The sequence below is a fragment of the Cherax quadricarinatus genome, chromosome 9, assembly GCF_038502225.1.
Source record: "Cherax quadricarinatus isolate ZL_2023a chromosome 9, ASM3850222v1, whole genome shotgun sequence".
NCBI classification, from domain to species: domain Eukaryota; kingdom Metazoa; phylum Arthropoda; class Malacostraca; order Decapoda; family Parastacidae; genus Cherax; species Cherax quadricarinatus.
In genome coordinates this window covers 63511544-63531205 of record NC_091300.1, presented here as the reverse complement: position 1 = coordinate 63531205, position 19662 = coordinate 63511544, and the positions used below count along the sequence as shown (strand labels likewise).

The 19662-nt window shown below is 39.1% G+C and overlaps 1 protein-coding gene across 3 annotated transcripts in view; it reads right to left on the bottom strand.

Annotated features, from left to right (window-relative positions):
• Positions 1-14226, bottom strand: part of p (WD40 repeat domain-containing protein pink) — an 88407-nt gene extending 74181 nt beyond the window's left edge. The window contains exons 1-2 of one of the 3 annotated variants that reach the window (XM_053772699.2): positions 14147-14226; positions 1624-1750 (exon numbers count right to left, since the gene is read on the bottom strand). In XM_053772699.2, the coding sequence (XP_053628674.1) occupies positions 1624-1704 (81 nt within the window). In that variant the 5' untranslated portion in view covers positions 1705-1750; positions 14147-14226. Of the gene's footprint in view, positions 1-1623; positions 1751-14010 lie in introns of all 3 variants that reach the window. The other 2 variants (XM_070083454.1, XM_070083455.1) reach the window with 2 other exon arrangements.
• Positions 14227-19662: the final 5436 nt, after the last annotated feature.

Below are 19662 nucleotides of genomic sequence, written 5' to 3'. Positions count from 1 at the left end.
CACCAGACACAAACCTCTCTATGACATTCCCCGTGTTCGATTAAACCTTTACAAAAATTCAATGTATTTCAAAGGACCTAAAATCTGGAACACCCTACCTGAAAACTCTAGAACTGCAGACACATTCATCACCTTCAAAACTACAGTTAGAAAACATCTTATCTCCCTGATCCACCCTGACAACTAACTACATGATAACCACCTGGTGGTTCACAATTACACACTCACCCACTGATTATAAACCCAGAAATACTAATCTTAATCTTAAAATAATAAATCCTAACTAGTCATAAGTTTGCCTATGATACTCCAATATAGAGACTTTGTATTGTGCCAAAACAAAAACATTCACATTGCTAAACTCACAAATTATGATGTAGTCACTTAGCCTTAATACCATAATCTGTAAGGATTTAATGTTAAGAATTAATCTAAGTCTGCTCGAAATGCCTAACCATGCTAGGTGTCCTAGTGGCCCCCTCTGTAATTAGTATTTTATAACATGTAAACGACACAATACCCAAAACCTGTAAACCCCACATTGTAACCCTTATAGAGAATAAACTTGAAGTGAATTGAATTGAAGATACGGTACTATGTTCCACAGTCAGCCCTCCTGGCCCTATATCACTCACTTATTTACCCCTATCTCACCTATGGAATCTGTGCATGGGGCTCAACAACAATTAACCATCTCAGACCATTAATTATCCAACAAAAGGCTGCAGTCAGAATGATAACAAATTCCCACTAGAGGCAGCACACTCCACCAATATTCAAAACTCTAAACCTACTCACCATACAAAACATCCATACTTATTACTGCACCTACTACATACATGGAACACTTAACTCTGATATAAACCCTCCCCTCAAACATCTCCTTACCAACCTCAACAGAACACATGACCATAACACAAGGCACAGATCACTCTTTGATGTTCCTCGTGTCCACCTCACGCTATGCAAAAACTCAATGCACATAAAAGGCCTTAAAATCTGGAATTCATTACCTGTGAATATAAAAGAAACACTGTCTGTTTATAAATTCAAGTCTCTTCTCAAAAATCACTTACTCATCCACAACTATATAAATACTGAATAATTGTATCACATAAATTGTATTTCATAAATGTTTCTCATTGTTGTATGTCATAAATGTTTAACCTGTGACCCAATCAAACTTTGTTAATTTTTATTACATTACCTAAGAGAATACTCCATTCTATTGAATGCTCAGTAACACAGTAAATGACCATATGACCTGTCTTTGTAATACTCATTTGTGCTAAATTGTTATCTGTTTACAATAATGTTTTTACCACTGAATATATCATTGCTACTTAATCTTAAGTTAATTTTAAGCCTGCCCATAATGCTCTGCATACAAGTGGCTTTGGCATGTTGCACTTTAATAACTGTATTCCTTTGTACTTCTCTGTATCAAGTTCAAATTAATAAATAAAAAAAAAAAAATATTATAAAGAAAAAAATTGTAAAAGTTGTCAGCGTAATATCCATGATGAATGTTTAAGGTAATAACCTACAATATTATAAACACTATCATAAATATTGTTGTAGTAACATATGATGGAGGAACCGTTGAAATAACTTGCAGTTTACCTTGAGTCTAGTGCTGCCTTGATGAAGGAAGTTTAGCTGTTGTAAGTCACTAGCTTGGATCACCACCAGATCTGACGTCATCTTGTGATATAAAACTTCACTTGCTGCTCATGGTAAGCTGTTCCGGCTATGGGCAGAAATTTGATAAACTTCATTTTAATACCACATTAAAACTGTAAAATAAAAATACAGTGCCTACAAAATAAATTCTTGAGCCAACACCACAAAAGACATGAGTGTATTTCAACGTTTTGTCGTTTTCTCTTGCACTAGACAGCCTATGTGATACAATACCAAGACTGACTGTGCACTGTGAACTTTCCTGTTAAACTATCTGACAGCTTACATTTTGGTTACCAGTAATCATAATGGAACTGTGTAAAATAAGCATGGAAGATGAGGCTTCTGTTTGGGCTCCAGCAAGAGAAGAACATTGAATCACAATGGACAGTGATTATTTCAAGTATCTCTCTGTTAGAATTTCCGTAACACACTGGATGTCTCCCACCAAGACAGGGTGATCAAAAAACGAAGAAACACTTAAGATTTAAGCTTTAAAGTTTTTGTTCCAGTTCCACTTTATTAATATTATGTTTGTAAAATGGTAAAATGCCAATGATTTCTATCTTGTTGACAGTTTCTTTTAGAGGTACTGTATGCACAATTCTGTTAAGAATAATTTTATATATTTTTTTTAATATGTCAGCTGTTTCCCACCGAGGCAGGGTGACCCAAAAAAAAAAAAGAAAAACCTAAAAAGAAAGAAAAGCTTTCATCATTCAACACTTTCACTATCACTCATACATAATCACTATCTTTGCAGAGGCGCTCAGATACGACAGTTTAGATGTCCCTCCAAACTGCCAATATCCCAAATCCCTCCTTTAAAGTGCAGGCATTGTACTTCCCATTTCCAAGACTCAAGTCCAGCTAACCGGTTTCCCTGAATCTCTTCACAAAATATTACCCTGCTCACACTCCAACAGCTCGTCAGGTCCCAAAACCTATCATCTCCATTCATTTTACAGAGTAATAAATATATTTTAAAGTACAGTGGAACCTCAAAAATCGAACTTAATCCATTCCAGGAGCTAGTTCTAAATTCGAAAAGTCTGAAATTCGAAGCAATATTTCCCATAAGAAATAATGGAAATACAATTAATCCGTTCCAGAAACCCCAAAATATTCACACAAAAAATACATTTTATAGAGATTAATTACAGTTTTACATACAACATATACTATAGTTTTTAATTATGTATAGTAATACATATAAAATAACATTTTTACTTACCTTTATTGAAGATTGGTGATGGCATCTGGAAGATAGGGAGGAGGAGAGAGGGAGTTGGGGTTAGTGTTTGGAAGGAGAATCCCCCTCCATGAGGACTTCAGGTAAAGCCCTCTCTGGGGTTACTTCCCTTCTCTGTCTTTTAATGCCACTAGGACCAGCTTGAGAGTCACTGGACCCCTGTCTCACAAAATAACTGTCCACAGTCCTCTGTTTCTGGCACCTCTTTAACATTTCCCTAAAATGGGACATGGTTCTGTCACTGAACTTGTTGCAAAGATGGCTTGTTTCAGCTTGCTCAGGGTGGTACTTCTGCACAAACATTTGGACATCATTCCACTTGACACAAATCTCCTTAATCTTTGAAGAAGGTACCTCATCCACTCCCTATATTAACACCTTTCGCAACATAAGCTTCCTTGATTTGTTCTTTCTTTGACAGGATAGAACCAATGGTCGACTTGTTTTTCCCATACATCCTGGCAAGCTCAACAAGTCTCACACCACTCTCATACTTCTGTATTATTTCCTTCTTCAAATCTATGGTGTTTCTCACTTTCTTTACCACAGGGGTACCACTAGCAAGTTTCTTTGGGCCCATGGCAGCTTATTTCACAGTCCCACAAGCACTAAACACAACAAAATAATCGTAAAATGTGTGAATGAGAGCGCAGGTTAGTGTTCACTCAAGCATAAACAAAGCTAGACTGCTCACGGCGCCTGCGCGGGGACGCGGACAGAGCAGGCGGCAGACAGGTCCCATACCCGGTGGTCCAAAAATAGGGGCACATTCAATAATAGGGACACAGTTTGTCTGAAAAAATGGTCCTATTTTCGAAACGTTCGATATGTGATACGTTCGATTTTTGAGGTTCCACTGTACAGTAAACCCTGGGTTTAAGGGACTAAGGGGACGGGAGTAAAGTGGGTGGCTGGTAATAGTCATTGTGTTATCTGTTCCTTATAAACTGCATAACTGATCTAGTGGATTTTGTTCTGTATTATTGAACTCTGTTATCTTAAGGGATGTTAAGTCAAGGACTTGCTGTATTTTGTTAAATATATCATACTGAATTTCACATATATACTGTATATGTATGGAGAATTATATTTGATATAAAAGTATGGTTGAACCCCCGTATCAACTGATTTGGTATCTGCAGTTTCAGTTATCTATGGTTTACTATGACCCAAAAATACCTCTTACACTGCATAATAATGGCCCAAAAGCACAAAAGTAAAAAAGTGCTGTCAGTTCTTAACCCCTTGACTGTCGCAACCCCAATCCTGAGGTGTCTCCTGGTGTCGCAAAATTTAAAAAAAAAAAAAAAAATTATTTTTTCTTATGAAATGATAGAGAATCTTTTCCCGATTGTAATGACACCAAAAAAACGAAATTTGATGGAAAACTGATGGAATTATTCTCTCGCGAAGTTAGCGACCTCGGCGATATATACAAATCGGCGATTTTGCCCACTTTGAGCCCTATTTTCGGCTAATTTCGTTGTTCCAGTCAATGAAACTCATAGTTATTTCTTTATAACTCCATTTTTTCTATCGATTGAGTACAAGAAACTGCCCATTTACCGATTTCAACTACCCAATAATGTGGTCAGAAATTTGCAATTTGGCCAATTTCACGAAAATTAAAAAATATGGCAATTTCAAAATAAGGTCCAGAATGAACAATGCAGACATTCCTGGCTCTAAAATAACATTTTCTTTGTTCATCAGTTATGTCTCCAGTCCCCTCTAATATTACTCTTGCTTTCTATTTTGAATTTTTATTCAAACAAAAAATAGAAGACTTACTATTATGCAGACTACTGCAATACTGTAATAATTGTATAAATAACATCAACCCATTCATGACTGCATATTAGAATGGCTAGTTGGACATTTATTGGACAATGACATCATTTGTTTACTTTTGAACATTGGCAAAAATCAAACATTTCCCCTACTTTGAGCTCCACTTCCAGGTTCTTTTTATAGTAAAATCAATCAAAATCACCTCTATTTCTATAATATGTTTTCCATTCTATCAAATGAGACCAAGAAAAGGAGAATACAACCATAAATACTATACGAAAATAGACCACAAAGTCGGCATTTTAATTAAAAAAAACGGTCGGAGTTTTTTTTTCTCATTATGCACTGCGTGCTCCAGGATTTTTTTTATATGGTGCACACTGACCACACAGACCCATTCTCTCACATGTGGGCCTACCAGCTTTCTCCTGCTTGATTTGAAGCCGCTAGAATTTATGAGTATATTATTTATTTATTCACTTATTTATTATCACACTGGCCGATTTCCACCAAGGCAGGGTGGCCCGAAAAAGAAAAACTTTCACCATCATTCACTCCATCACCGTCTTGCCAGAAGGGTGCTTTACACTACAGTTTAAACTTCAACATTAACACCCCTATGAGTATATATATACAGTGGACCCCTGCATAGCGACTTTAATCCGTGCAAGAGGGCTGATTGTTATGCGAAATGGTCGGTATGCGAATGAATTTTCCCCATAAGAAATAATGGAAATCAAATTAATCCGTGCAAGACACCCAAAAGTATGGAAAAAAAAATTTTTACCACATGAAATGTTAATTTTAATACACACAAACTGAAAAAGGCATGCACAATTACATGACACTTACTTTTATTGAAGATCTGGTGATGACTGATGGGATGGGAGGAGGGGAGAGAGAGTGTTAGTGTTTAGAAGGGGAATCCCCTTCCATTAAGACTTGAGGTGTCGAGTCCTTTTCTGGGGTTACTTCCCTTCTTCTTTTAATGCCACTAGGACCAGCTTCAGAGTCACTGGACTTCTTTCGCACAACATATCTGTCCATAGTGGCCTGTACCTCTCGTTCCTTTATGACTTCCCTAAAGTGTTTCACAACATTGTCAGTGTAATAATCACCAGCACGGCTTGCAATAGCTGTGTGAGGGTGATTTTCATCCATGAAGGTTTGCACTTCAAGCCACTTTGCACAGATTTCCTTAATCTTTGTAGTAGGCAATTTCTTCAATTTCTCTCTCCCCTCCTTCGAACCAGTTTCCTCAGGTCTGGCCTCTTGCTGTTGAAGTTGATCTATCAGCTCATCAGTGGTTAGTTCTTCATTGTCCTCCTCCACCAACTCTTCCACATCCTCCCCACTAACCTCCAACCCCAAGGACTTTCCCAATGCCACAATGGATTCCTCAACTGGCATAATCCTCTCAGGGTTAGCCTCAAACCCTTCAAAATCCCTTTTGTCTACACATTCTGGCCACAGTTTCTTCCAAGCAGAGTTCAAGGTCTTCTTAGTCACTCCCTCCCAAGCCTTACCTATAAGGTTTACACAATTGAGGATATTAAAGTGCTCTCTCCAAAACTCTCTTAGAGTCAGTTGAGTTTCTGAGGTCACTACAAAGCACCTTTCAAACAGAGCTTTTGTGTACAGTTTTTTGAAGTTTGCAATAACCTGCTGGTCCATGGGCTGCAGGAGAGGAGTGGTATTAGGAGGCAAAAACTTCACCTTAATGAATTTCATGTCCCCATAAAGTCGCTCTGCCACGTCTGTAGGATGACCAGGGGCATTGTCTAACACCAGGAGGCACTTAAGTTCTAATTTCTTTTCAGTTAGGTAATCTTTCACATTGGGGGCAAATGCATGGTGTAACCAGTCATAGAAAAAGTCCCTAGTGACCCATGCCTTACTGTTTGCCCTCCACAGCACACACAAATTCTCCTTGAGGACATTCTTTTGCCTGAACGGTCTGGGAGTTTCAGAGTGATACACTAATAAAGGCTTCACTTTGTAATCACCAGTAGCATTGGAACACATCAACAAAGTAAGCCTGTCTTTCATAGGCTTATGTCCTGGGAGTGCCTTTTCCTCCTCAGTAATGTAGGTCCTGCTTGGCATTTTCTTCCAAAACAGGCCTGTTTCATCACAATTAAACACTTGTTCAGGTTTCAGTCCTTCACTGTCTATGTACTCCTTGAATTCCTGCACATATTTTTCAGCTGCTTTGTGGTTCGAACTGGCAGCCTCACCATGCCTTATCACACTATGTATGCCACTACGCTTCTTAAATCTCTCAAACCAACCTTTGCTGGCCTTAAATTCACTCACATCATCACTAGTTGCAGGCATTTTTTTAATTAAATCCTCATGCAACTTCCGAGCCTTTTCGCTTATGATCACTTGAGAGACGCTATCTCCTGCTACCTGTTTTTCATTTATCCACACCAATAAGAGTCTCTCAACATCTTCCATCACTTGCGATCTCTGTTTTGAAAACTCAGTTAAACCTTTGGCAAGAACAGCTTCCTTGATTGCCTTTCTGTTGCCCACAATAGTAGCGATGGTTGATTTGGGTTTCTTGTACAACCTGGCCAGGTTGGCGACACGCACTCCACTTTCATACTTATCAATGATCTCTTTCTTCATCTCTATAGTAATTCTCACCCTTATTCCTGTAGGGTTGGCACTAGAAGCTTTCTTGGGGCCCATGGTCACTTATTTTCCAGATAAATCACCGAAAACACTGTAATAATACGAAATGTTCCGATTGTATGCTTGGATGTTACCGCGGAGGCTGGCTGGTAAACAATGCCACCGGCGGAACATGCGAGGCTGGCTGAGGGCGCACATTGGACGCGTCTCGGACGAAGAGCGGTGAGCGGGTTTTTGGGCGGTATGTGAGGCAAAATTTTTGCGAAAAACGCGAGCGGTATGCGGATTGTACGGTATGCGATGCGTACGGTATGCGGGGGTCCACTGTACGTCAAACACGGTACCTCGTAAGACGTATATATACGGGCGCGACAGTCAAAGGGTTAAAAGCCTAAGAGAAGCTGTGAAGTGCTTCCCATCAGTGATAATGTGATAGTTCTCCACTTACTGTGCATAATTTATCAATTAAACTTTATAATAAGTATGTATAGGACTTATATACAATAAGGTTTGCTACTATCCACGGTTTTGGTATCCACGGCAGGGCCTTGGAACATATCCCCCGTGGATACAGGGGTCCTACTGTATATCGGCTCTTTATTTAAAGTCTTGTCACAGAGGTACAGCCTCTCCTTACTTAGCGACATACAGTGAACACTCAACCAACGGCTTTAATCCATTCCAGTCGAATTAGCCGTTAGATAAGTTAATTTTCCCCATAAGAAATAATGGAAATCCAATTAATCTGTTCCAGACAGCCAAAAGTATTTAAAAAAAAAAAATTCTATATGAAATATATACATTTCCCTACAAAGAAAACAATGAGACATGCCCAATACATACATACATAAATACTAAAATGACACTTACCTTTATTGAAGAGTATTGTTGAGTAATGAGACACTGTTTTTTCTTGAACACACTGGGATTTTCAGAGTGATACATGAGCAAAGTTTTCACTTTGCAATCCCCACTAGCATTACAACAAAACATGAGAGTTAGCCTGTCTTTCATAGGCTTGTGTCCTGGGAGTGCCTTTTTCTCCTGAGTAATGTAGGTCCTCTTTGGCATTTTCTTCCAGAACAGGCCTGTTTTGTCACAATTAAACACCTGTTGGGGTTGGAATTTTTCAGCTTTGCCATGCCTTATCACACTGTGTATGCCACTACGATTCTTGAATCTCTCAAACCAACCTTTGCTGGCCTTAAGTTCACCAATATGAGCACTAGTTCCAGGCATTTTTTCCTGTTCACCTGGGTGTTAGTCGACTGGTGTGGTCACATCCTGGGGAACAAGATTAAGGACTTCATTGGAAATGAGTTAGACAGTCCTTGAAGATGCACTGACTTTCTTGGGTTATCCTGGGTGGCTAACCCTCTGGGGTTAATTGTCTCTCGGTATTCTCAATAAGCCACACCAACAACAGTCTCCCCACATCTTCGAGTAGTACAGCTGACAGTGGTGCAGCAGCAACTGACAGTGGTACAGCAACAGCTGACAATGGTACAGCAGCAGCTGAGTGGTGCAGCAACAGCTGATGGCAGTGCAGCAGCAGCAGCTGACCGTGATACGATAGTATTTCGATAGTATTTCTCACCCTTTTTACCACAGGGTTGGCACTAGAAGCTTTCTTAGGGCTCATGGTGGCTTATTTAGCAGTTACAAGCACTAAAAACAATGGAATAATACAAAATATATTGCAGGTACATGTGGGATCAACCACAACGGCTTGTAAACAATGCCACATTGGCTGTACATGGAGTCTTGGAGCGGCTGGGCCCGCTCAGGTTGCATGGACACGTTCGGGACGAAAGCCTATAGACGAGTTTTTCGTCGTTGGTAGAGCCAATATTTTGACGCCAAAGAGCGCCGTTAGTCGATGCCGCCGTTGGTTGAGGGCTCACTGTACTTGTTTACAGACACCTCGGACTTACGATGGGCTCTCTGACCAATATTCATACCTAAATAATGTATATTAGAGCTGATTTCCTCTATTCAGTTATTTCAATATATAGTACATTACTGAATAAACATTTAAAAATATACCAGAAATGTTATAAATGGTGCAAAGGTGACATTAAAACAATATCAAAGATGGTTGACACAAACTCACCACCATTATAGTATTGTCCTCACTTAGTGACGAATTCCTTTTATGACGTTTATCTGGAGTTTATCTGGAGAGAGTTCCGGGGGTCAACGCCCCCGCGGCCCAGTCTGTGACCAGGCCTCCTTAGGTCAGTGTCCCAGGATGCGACCCACACCAGTCGACTAACACCCAGGTACCCATTTTACTGATGGGGAACATAGACAACAGGTGGAAAGAAACACGTCCAATGTTTCTACTCTGGCTGGGAATCGAACCCAGGCCCTCACCGTGTGAAGCGAGAGCGTTAACCACCAGGCCACCAGACGTGGTCTAAGGAACAATACTCCGTTGTTAAGTGAGGAGAGGCTGTATTACGGCGCATACCAGCAAAATGTTCCTATATTATTATTATTATTTTTACCAGTATTGTTATTATTGCCGAGACATTCTTTACCTATAGGAGTCATACAGCACCTGGGGGATAAGAGGCAATTAGGTTTGATTCAAGGTAAGGGAGACTCCTGTCCCTCAGATCAAGATCCCTTCACCAGCATCAAGACACTCCTGTTGAAGGGCCAGAAAAGTCTTTACAGTTAAACAAATATTGTCTTAATTTAAGATGGTCTTAAAATTACTCAAAGATTTCATACCATTGAAAAATACCTGTACCACATATATATAATTTGCTGAAATTTATTCACACCTGAACAATAATATGTTAAAACCGGTACATATATAATATACATACATTCTTATATATACATACAGTACATACCTAAGTTTTTTTTTTTTTTTTTTTTTTTTTTTTTTTTTTTTTCAACAAGTCGGCCGTCTCCCACCGAGGCAGGGTGACCCAAAAAAGAAAGAAAATCCCCAAAAAGAAAATACTTTCATCATCATTCAACACTTTCACCACACTCACACATTATCACTGTTTTTGCAGAGGTGCTCAGAATACAACAGTCTAGAAGCATACACATATAAAGATACACAACATATCCCTCCAAACTGCCAATATCCCAAACCCCTCCTTTAAAGTGCAGGCATTGTACTTCCCATTTCCAGGACTCAAGTCCGACTATATGAAAATAACCAGTTTCCCTGAATCCCTTCACTAAATATTACCCTACTCACACTCCAACAGATCGTCAGGTCCCAAGTATCATTCGTCTCCATTCACTCCTATCTAACACGCTCACGCACGCTTGCTGGAAGTCCAAGCCCCTCGCCCACAAAACCTCCTTTACCCCCTCTCTCCAACCCTTTCGAGGACGACCTAAGTACATATATTATATACAGTACTATACACACAACTGAATACATAAATTTATAACCAACAGAAACAGTTATACATTTATTCATTATACATCTATATTTTTATCATGTTTTTACAATACATTTATACATTATACATCTATACATTTATATTGTCTTTACAATACATTTATACATTATACACCTATACATTATAGTCTTTACATTGATAAAAATCATCGCAAAGCTTCAATTTAGACATGTGCAACCTTACCTATAATTTTAAACCAACATCTCTGGAATTTGTTTCTCAATAAAATTATAATCACTTCTGTATTAATAACAGATTAAATATTTAAAAAATATGAAAATGTACATCTATCTTATAGTATACTATAGGATACAGTTCCTTTCAACATATTTAATTTGCAAAAAAAATTGTAAGATTTCAGGATGTTTGAAGAATTGTGTGGCTAAGTGAATCAGACATAGCCAGTTTAACCCGTAAACGGTCCAAACGTATACGTTTTTTCAACATTTGAATGTAAAAAAAGTAGATCATCTTTTTGTTTTTTTTTACATTTGAAAATGTGAAAAACTTTGATCTACTTTTTTTTTTTTATATTTGAAAATATGTAAAAAAAACGTAGATCTACTTTTGTAGCACTACACATGTGAACGTAGATCTGCTGGGACCGTTTACGGGTTAAACATTAGATTATTATTATTATAATCAAGGGGAAGCGCTAAACACGTAGGATTATACAGCGCCTGGGGGGGGATGTGGAAGGCATTCAGGCTTAATTCAGGGAACTGGAGCACAGATCCAATTCCCTAAATCAAGAGCCCCTCACCAACATCAAGGAACCTTCCCTGAGGGGATTAAACATTATAGCAACCTTGTTTTCTTTACCATGGACACAACTTTGGTAATTTCTCACTCTAATCTGTATTCCCTTAACAACATTCTTAATGAAGAATTCTTTAACCCTTTCATTGTCCAGACTTCCTATCTGAAACTTGTCTAAAGGGTCCAAGAATTAAAAAAAAAAATATTTCTTCTTATGAAACAGCAGAGAATCTTTTTCTGAAAGGTATAAAACAAAAAGTCAAAAAATTATGAAATTTGATAGAAAACTGACAAAATTATGCTTTTGCAAATTTTACTGTCAGCAATATTTACGCATTGGCGATTTGCCCACTCTAACTCCTATTTTAAGCCAATTACATTTTCCAGTAGACCAAATTCTTAACTATTTCATTAGTTTGTCTTCCATTTAATCGGCTGAGCACAGGAAACTGTTATCAACTATGTATTTCAACTACCCAATAAAGTGATCAGAAATTGGTAATTTGGCCAGTGTCACACTGCAAAAATGCAATGCATATAAAGGACGCGAAGATCTGGAATTCACTACCTGAACCGGCAAAGGATCCCCTGACTACTTATAAATTTCGGACTTTGCTTAAAAATTATCTTAATACTAACCAAAACAACTTCGAATCGGTTTGAAGCAACTCTCCAAAATATTCTATTATATGACCTTTAGTCTATTAAAACATCTGCCAATCCATAAAATATTGCTGTTTGAATCATTATTTGTAATGCTGTTTTTATTATGTGCAACTTCAAGATTATTATATTTATAAACCTCCACCTTGACTACCTCAGATTATTATTAAGATTATATAAAGATTTTAATACAAATTAACCACACTTATCTTGTCTAGATTTAAGGAGTTATTATGTACAAGGATTAGTCTGCCCGAAATGCCCCAGCATAATAGTGACTTTCTTCATACTTAGCAAACCAAAATTGTAATTACACATTGTAACCTTTACAAAGAAATGAAATCTTTATCAAATTTCAAAATAGGGTCCAGAATAAACAACGCAGCCATTGTGGCACTAAAATAACATTTCCTCTGTTCATTAGTTACATTCCCAGGCTTTACACGTGAATTCTATTTTGCATTTTTAATGAAAGAACCAGGCCATGAGCCAACTTAGGCGACTTGTGGCATGGGTGGCAAAGCTCTCGATTCATACGCTGAGGGTCCGGGTTCGATTTCTGGCAGGGTGAAAACATTGCACGTTTCCTAACACCTGTTGTCCATGTTCGCCCATTAGTAAAATGGATACCTGGGTGTTAGTCGACTGGTGAGAGTCGTATCCTGGGACAAAATCTGACTTAATTTGCGGGAAATGCTTTGCATAACAAGTGGCTTTCTATACAGAATTATGTCGTTGATGTCTGCTAGGCCTGTATACCTGCTAGGCCAGTATATCTTGTGGCCTGGTGGCTAAAGCTCCCGCTGCATGCACGGAGGGCCTGGGTTCGATTCATGGCAGGGTGGAAACATTTCGTCGCATTTCCTTACACCTGTTGTCCTGTTCACCTAGCAGTAAATAGGTACCTGGGTGTTAGTCGACTGGTGAGGGTCGCATCCTGGGGGACAAGATTTAGGACCCCAATGGAAATAAGTTAGACAGTGCTTCATGACAGACTGACTTTCTTGGGTTATCCTGGGTGGCTAACCCTCCGGAGTTAAAAATCCAAACGGAATCTCTTACATGTACTTGTAGTAATATTATTTATGACTCACTGAGGAGTTTAACCTTCACGACTCATTGAGGTGTTGAAGCTCTATGACACACTGAGGTGTTGAAGCTCTATGACACACTGAGGTGTTGAAGCTCTATGACACACTGAGGTGCTGAAGCTCTATGACACACTGAGGTGTTGAAGCTCTATGACACACTGAGGTGCTGAAGCTCTATGACACACGGAGGTGTTGAAGCTCTATGACACACTGAGGTGTTGAAGCTCTATGACACACTGAGGTGTTGAAGCTCTATGACACACTGAGGTGTTGAAGCTCTATGACACACCGAAGTATTGAAGCTCTATGACACACTGAGGTGCTGATGCTCTATGATACACCAAGGTGTTGAAGCTCTATGACATACTGCGGTGCTGAAGCTCTATAACAAACTGCAGTGCTGAAGCTCTACAACACAATGAATTGAAGCTCTATGACATACTGCAGTGCTGAAGCTCTATAACAAACTGCAGTGCTGAAGCTCTACAACCCAATGAATTGAAGCTCTATGACATACTGACCCCTCAAGGAAGGTTCCTTGATGTTGGTGAGGGGCTCTTGATTTAGGGAATTGGATCTGTGCTCCAGTTCCCCGAATTAAGCCTGAATGCCTTCCACATCCCCCCCCCAGGTGCTGTATAATCCTCCGGGTTTAGCGCTTCCCCTTGATTATAATAATAATAATAATATGACATACTGAGGTGCTGAAGCTCTATGACATACTGAGGTGCTGAAGCTCTGCTTCTGGATAACAGATCACAGAGCTGGTTTACCACTGCTTGTTTTACACACAAGTTACTCCACTAACAACCTGGTAAAACACAAAAATTAACCTAGTAAAACAGGTAAAATATCGCAGTAGAGGTGAGTAACAACAGTGACTGACAACGTCACGTGACCCACTCCAAGTGACCATTATGATAAATGTTGACATTACTAACATTAATAATAATAATAATAATAATAATAATAATAATAATAATAATAAAGCAGTGAAGAGTTTTTACGAGGATAGTGAGGCTCAAGTTAGAGTATGTAGGAAAGAGGGAAATTTTTTCCCAGTAAAAGTAGGCCTTAGACAAGGATGTGTGATGTCACCATGGTTGTTTAATATATTTATAGAAGGGGTTGTAAGAGAAGTAAATGCGAGGGTCTTGGCAAGAGGCGTGGAGTTAAAAGATAAAGAATCACACACAAAGTGGGAGTTGTCACAGCTGCTCTTTGCTGATGACACTGTGCTCTTGGGAGATTCTGAAGAGAAGTTGCAGAGATTGGTGGATGAATTTGGTAGGGTGTGCAAAAGAAGAAAATTAAAGGTGAATACAGGAAAGAGTAAGGTTATGAGGATAACAAAAAGATTAGGTGATGAAAGATTGGATATCAGATTGGAGGGAGAGAGTATGGAGGAGGTGAACGTATTCAGATATTTGGGAGTGGACGTGTCAGCGGATGGGTCTATGAAAGATGAGGTGAATCATAGAATTGATGATGGAAAAAGAGTGAGTGGTGCACTTAGGAGTCTGTGGAGACAAAGAACTTTGTCCTTGGAGGCAAAGAGGGGAATGTATGAGAGTATAGTTTTACCAACGCTCTTATATGGGTGTGAAGCGTGGGTGATGAATGTTGCAGCGAGGAGAAGGCTGGAGGCAGTGGAGATGTCATGTCTGAGGGCAATGTGTGGTGTGAATATAATGCAGAGAATTCGTAGTTTGGAAGTTAGGAGGAGGTGCGGGATTACCAAAACTGTTGTCCAGAGGGCTGAGGAAGGGTTGTTGAGGTGGTTCGGACATGTAGAGAGAATGGAGCGAAACAGAATGACTTCAAGAGTGTATCAGTCTGTAGTGGAAGGAAGGCGGGGTAGGGGTCGGCCTAGGAAGGGTTGGAGGGAGGGGGTAAAGGAGGTTTTGTGTGCGAGGGGCTTGGACTTCCAGCAGGCATGCGTGAGCGTGTTTGATAGGAGTGAATGGAGACAAATGGTTTTTAATACTTGACGTGCTGTTGGAGTGTGAGCAAAGTAACATTTATGAAGGGATTCAGGGAAACCGGCAGGCCGGACTTGAGTCCTGGAGATGGGAAGTACAGTGCCTGCACTCTGAAGGAGGGGTGTTAATGTTGCAGTTTAAAAACTGTAGTATAAAGCACCCTTCTGGCAAGACAGTGATGGAGTGAATGATGGTGAAAGTTTTTCTTTTTCGGGCCACCCTGCCTTGGTGGGAATCGGCCGGTGTGATAATAAAAAAAAAAAAAAAAAAAAAATAATAATAATAATAATAATAATAATATTAATAATATTAATAATATTATTATTATTATTAATTATTATTATTATTATTATTATTATTATTATTATTATTATTATTATTATTATTATTATTAATAATAATAATAATAATAATAATAATAATAATCATTTTTAGGTGAAAATCCACACACAAGAGCTATTAAATGTCTGCACCAAATTCACTTTAAACCAGCAAATATTAGAGCCTAGAGGACTAGAAAATACACTGGGCTTTATCTTCACTAATAATGACGATCTGATATGTATTTTAACCTTATTAAAGACAATAGACTCAGAGCACAATATAATCGAGGTACGGAGATGTATGCACAGGGCTCCTGGCCAGGGAAATGTGATCAGTTATGAGGGTATCTTCACAAATTTCAACTTCAGTAACAAAAATATACAATGATACTCCAATACTGAAACTATGTATTGTGTTAAAACAAAAGCATTCACATTGCTAAACTCACAAACTAGTATTTAGTCACTTAGTCATAATACCAACTTACCTCATAATTTGTAATATTTTACAATTAAGAATAAAACTAAGTCTGCCCGAAATGCCTAGCCATGCTAGGTGTTCTAGTGGTACACTCTGTAATGCCTAGCCATGCTAGGTGTTCTAGTGGTACACTCTGTAATGCCTAGCCATGCTAGGTGTTCTAGTGGTACACTCTGTAATCACTATTTTACTACATGTAAACCACACAATAACCAAATTCTGTAAACTCAGCATTGTAATCCTTATAGAGAATAAACTTTGAATTTGAATTTGAATTTGAATGGGAATATGGAAAATTTTATAGGGGTGATTACTTTTACATACCTCAACATTACATGCATACAAGTAATCTCCTTGGGAGACAACAACTATATTGTTTACCGTAGTCACCCCGTGTAGACATGTGAGAAAACTTAACCACCTCTGGTCACTGCAGGTGGCCCCTCGACCCTCACAATCTTATCCATATCTATCCGAGACCAGTATAAATTGGGTAGCACCCTCAAGCACGGCGCTACTAATTAATTGTGGACTGTATAGATTATATTAGTTTAACTGAATGAAGGGGGGGGGGGGGTAGGTTACACATTGATACATCCATCAAGGAAAAAACATTTGTACATAATCCCACCACTTACCAGATATTCTCTGGTGGTCACTTGATGTGGCTGGATCACCCTTAACCTATCCAATTAAAACATACCTAACTGGCCAGTATCAGTCTGTTATAACTAGAAGGGTTACTTAACTGGGGGTGATTGATGCTCCTTATTTCCTCCATTCACCATCTTATTTCAATGTCCCGCTACACCGACACGGTTCTTATTCCAGCAGGACGAGGTATCCGTTGGTTCGTCCCGGTTTAGAAGTCGTGATTCCATAAAACTTCACTATCCTCGGTACGAGAATCATGCGTTCACTCGGAGCAGAGCAATCTATTTCACATCCCGCATTCTCTTAACTTAATGTTATTATCACTGATTACATTACCATTCACAAGACGATCTAATGTCTCATAATTATTATACACATTAGAGGTCACTCCATTAAGATCTGAGGCCGATGAGTGAGGATTAACTCACGGGTATTTCCCCTGGACACACACCATGGCCGCGCACCAGTCACACCCAGTCGAACCATTATTCACTAATTTTACCACCCTTTTACGGTAGTCCCGTAAATCACGTTCCCTCACTCTTCACCAGGAACAGTTACGACACTTCCTATTATGAATTGAGGCCTATATTAATCCTTAGGCCGCCGTGAACGCCAATTTCCTGATCCCATGTTTTCACAGCCTCCTCACTACATTCAAAACACTGCCGCCACCTCGTGCCCCAGCTCGACCTATACCCCCACACTGCCGCCACCTCGTGCCCCAGATCGACCTATACCCCCGCACATCTGCGCAGGCGCAGCGGGAACCCAGTTGGTTCCATTCAAAATACAAATACATTTTGACCCAAATCAACACATTAAACACTTTTTAGGCACCATAGCTTCGGAAATTAAATAATTTCCACAGGGAACAAGTCAACCATGTTCTAAATGAAACAAGCTGGGAAGATATCCTAAACAACAATGGTCCGAACCTTTGCCTAGAAAAAAAATCAACTCTGTGGTTCTTGAGATCTGCTCGAGGCACATTCCGTGAAGAAAAAGAAAGAGAAGATATAAACTAGAAAGACAGAGACACCCCCTAAGCAGACGAAGGCAAAGAATCACAGAGCTGCTGAGAGGGGGCAAATATATCTGAAATATGAAGCAAGGCACTGGTTCCGGGGGCGTTGACCCCCGAAACACTCTCCAGGTATACTCCAGAAATTCCAGGTACAGGCGCACATAAATACATTACAAAAATTATCATACATAAGTAACGTATGTGTAAAGTACCTACGATAACCCCCCCCCCCCTCTCCCAAAATGTCAAAATCTTTGACTTATTTCAATTAGGGTCCATTATCTGTATTATTCTTGCAATACAGTGTAATTCGTTTATAAAACAATGCTCAGTGTTGCAAGAATATCATACATGAGCATTGAGTAACATAACCCTATTATCCGAGATCACTGTCTGTAACATATATATATATATATATATATATATATATATATATATATATATATATATATATATATATATATATATATATATATATATATATATATATATATATATTTTCATCAAACCGGAAGCATCCCACCAAGGCGGGGTGGCCCAAAAAGAAAAACAAAAGTTTCTCTTTTTAAATTTAGTAATTTATACAGGGGAAGGAGTTATTAGCCCCTTGCTCCCGGCATTTTAGTCGCCTCTTACAACACGCATGGCTTACGGAGGAAGAATTCTGTTCCACTTCCCCATGGAGGTAAGAGAAAATAAACAAGGAAAAGAACTAGAAAGAACATAAGAACATAAGAAAGGAGGAACACTGCAGGAGGCCTGCTGGCCCATACTAGGCAGGTCCTTTACAATTCATCCCACTAACAAAACATTTGCCCAACCCAATTTTCAATGCCACCCAAGAAATAAGCTCTGATGTGAAAGTCCCACTCAAATCCAACCCCTCCCACTCATGTACTTATCCAACCTAGATTTGAAACTACCCAAAGTCCTAGCCTCAATAACCCAACTAGGTAGACTGTTCCACTCATCAACTACCCTATTTCCAAACCAATACTTTCCTATGTCCTTTCTAAATCTAAACTTATCTAATTTAAATCCATTACTGCGCGTTCTCTCTTGGAGAGACATCCTCAAGACCTTATTAATATCCCCTTTATTAATACCTATCTTCCACTTATACACTTCGATCAGGTCTCCCCTCATTCTTCGTCTAACAAGTGAATGTAACTTAAGAGTCTTCAATCTTTCTTCATAAGGAAGATTTCTGATGCTATGTATTAATTTAGTCATCCTACGCTGAATGTTTTCTAACGAATTTATGTCCATTTTGTAATACGGAGACCAGAACTGAGCTGCATAATCAAGGTGAGGCCTTACTAATGATGTATAAAGCTGCAGTATGACCTCTGGACTTCTGTTGCTTACACTTCTTGATATAAATCCCAGTAATCTATTTGCCTTATTACGTACGCTTAGGCATTGCTGTCTTGGTTTAAGGTTGCTGCTCACCATAACCCCCAAGTCCTTTTCGCAATCTGTATGGCTAAGTTCTACATCATTTAATTTATAAGTACTAGGGTTATGGGCACTCCCAAGCTTCAGAACCTTGCATTTATCTACATTGAACTGCATCTGCCACTTTTCTGACCAAGAATAGAGTTTGTTTAAATCCTCCTGAAGTTCCCTAACATCTACGTTTGAATCAATTATCCTACCTATCTTTGTGTCATCGGCGAATTTGCTCATATCACTAGTAATTCCCTCATCAAGATCATTGATATATATTATAAACAACAACGGGCCCAAGACTGATCCCTGTGGAACGCCACTTGTTACAGATCCCCACTCGGATTTAACCCCATTTATGGACACTCTCTGCTTCCTGTCAGTGAGCCATGACTCGATCCACGAGAGCACTTTTCCCCCAATGCCATGAGCT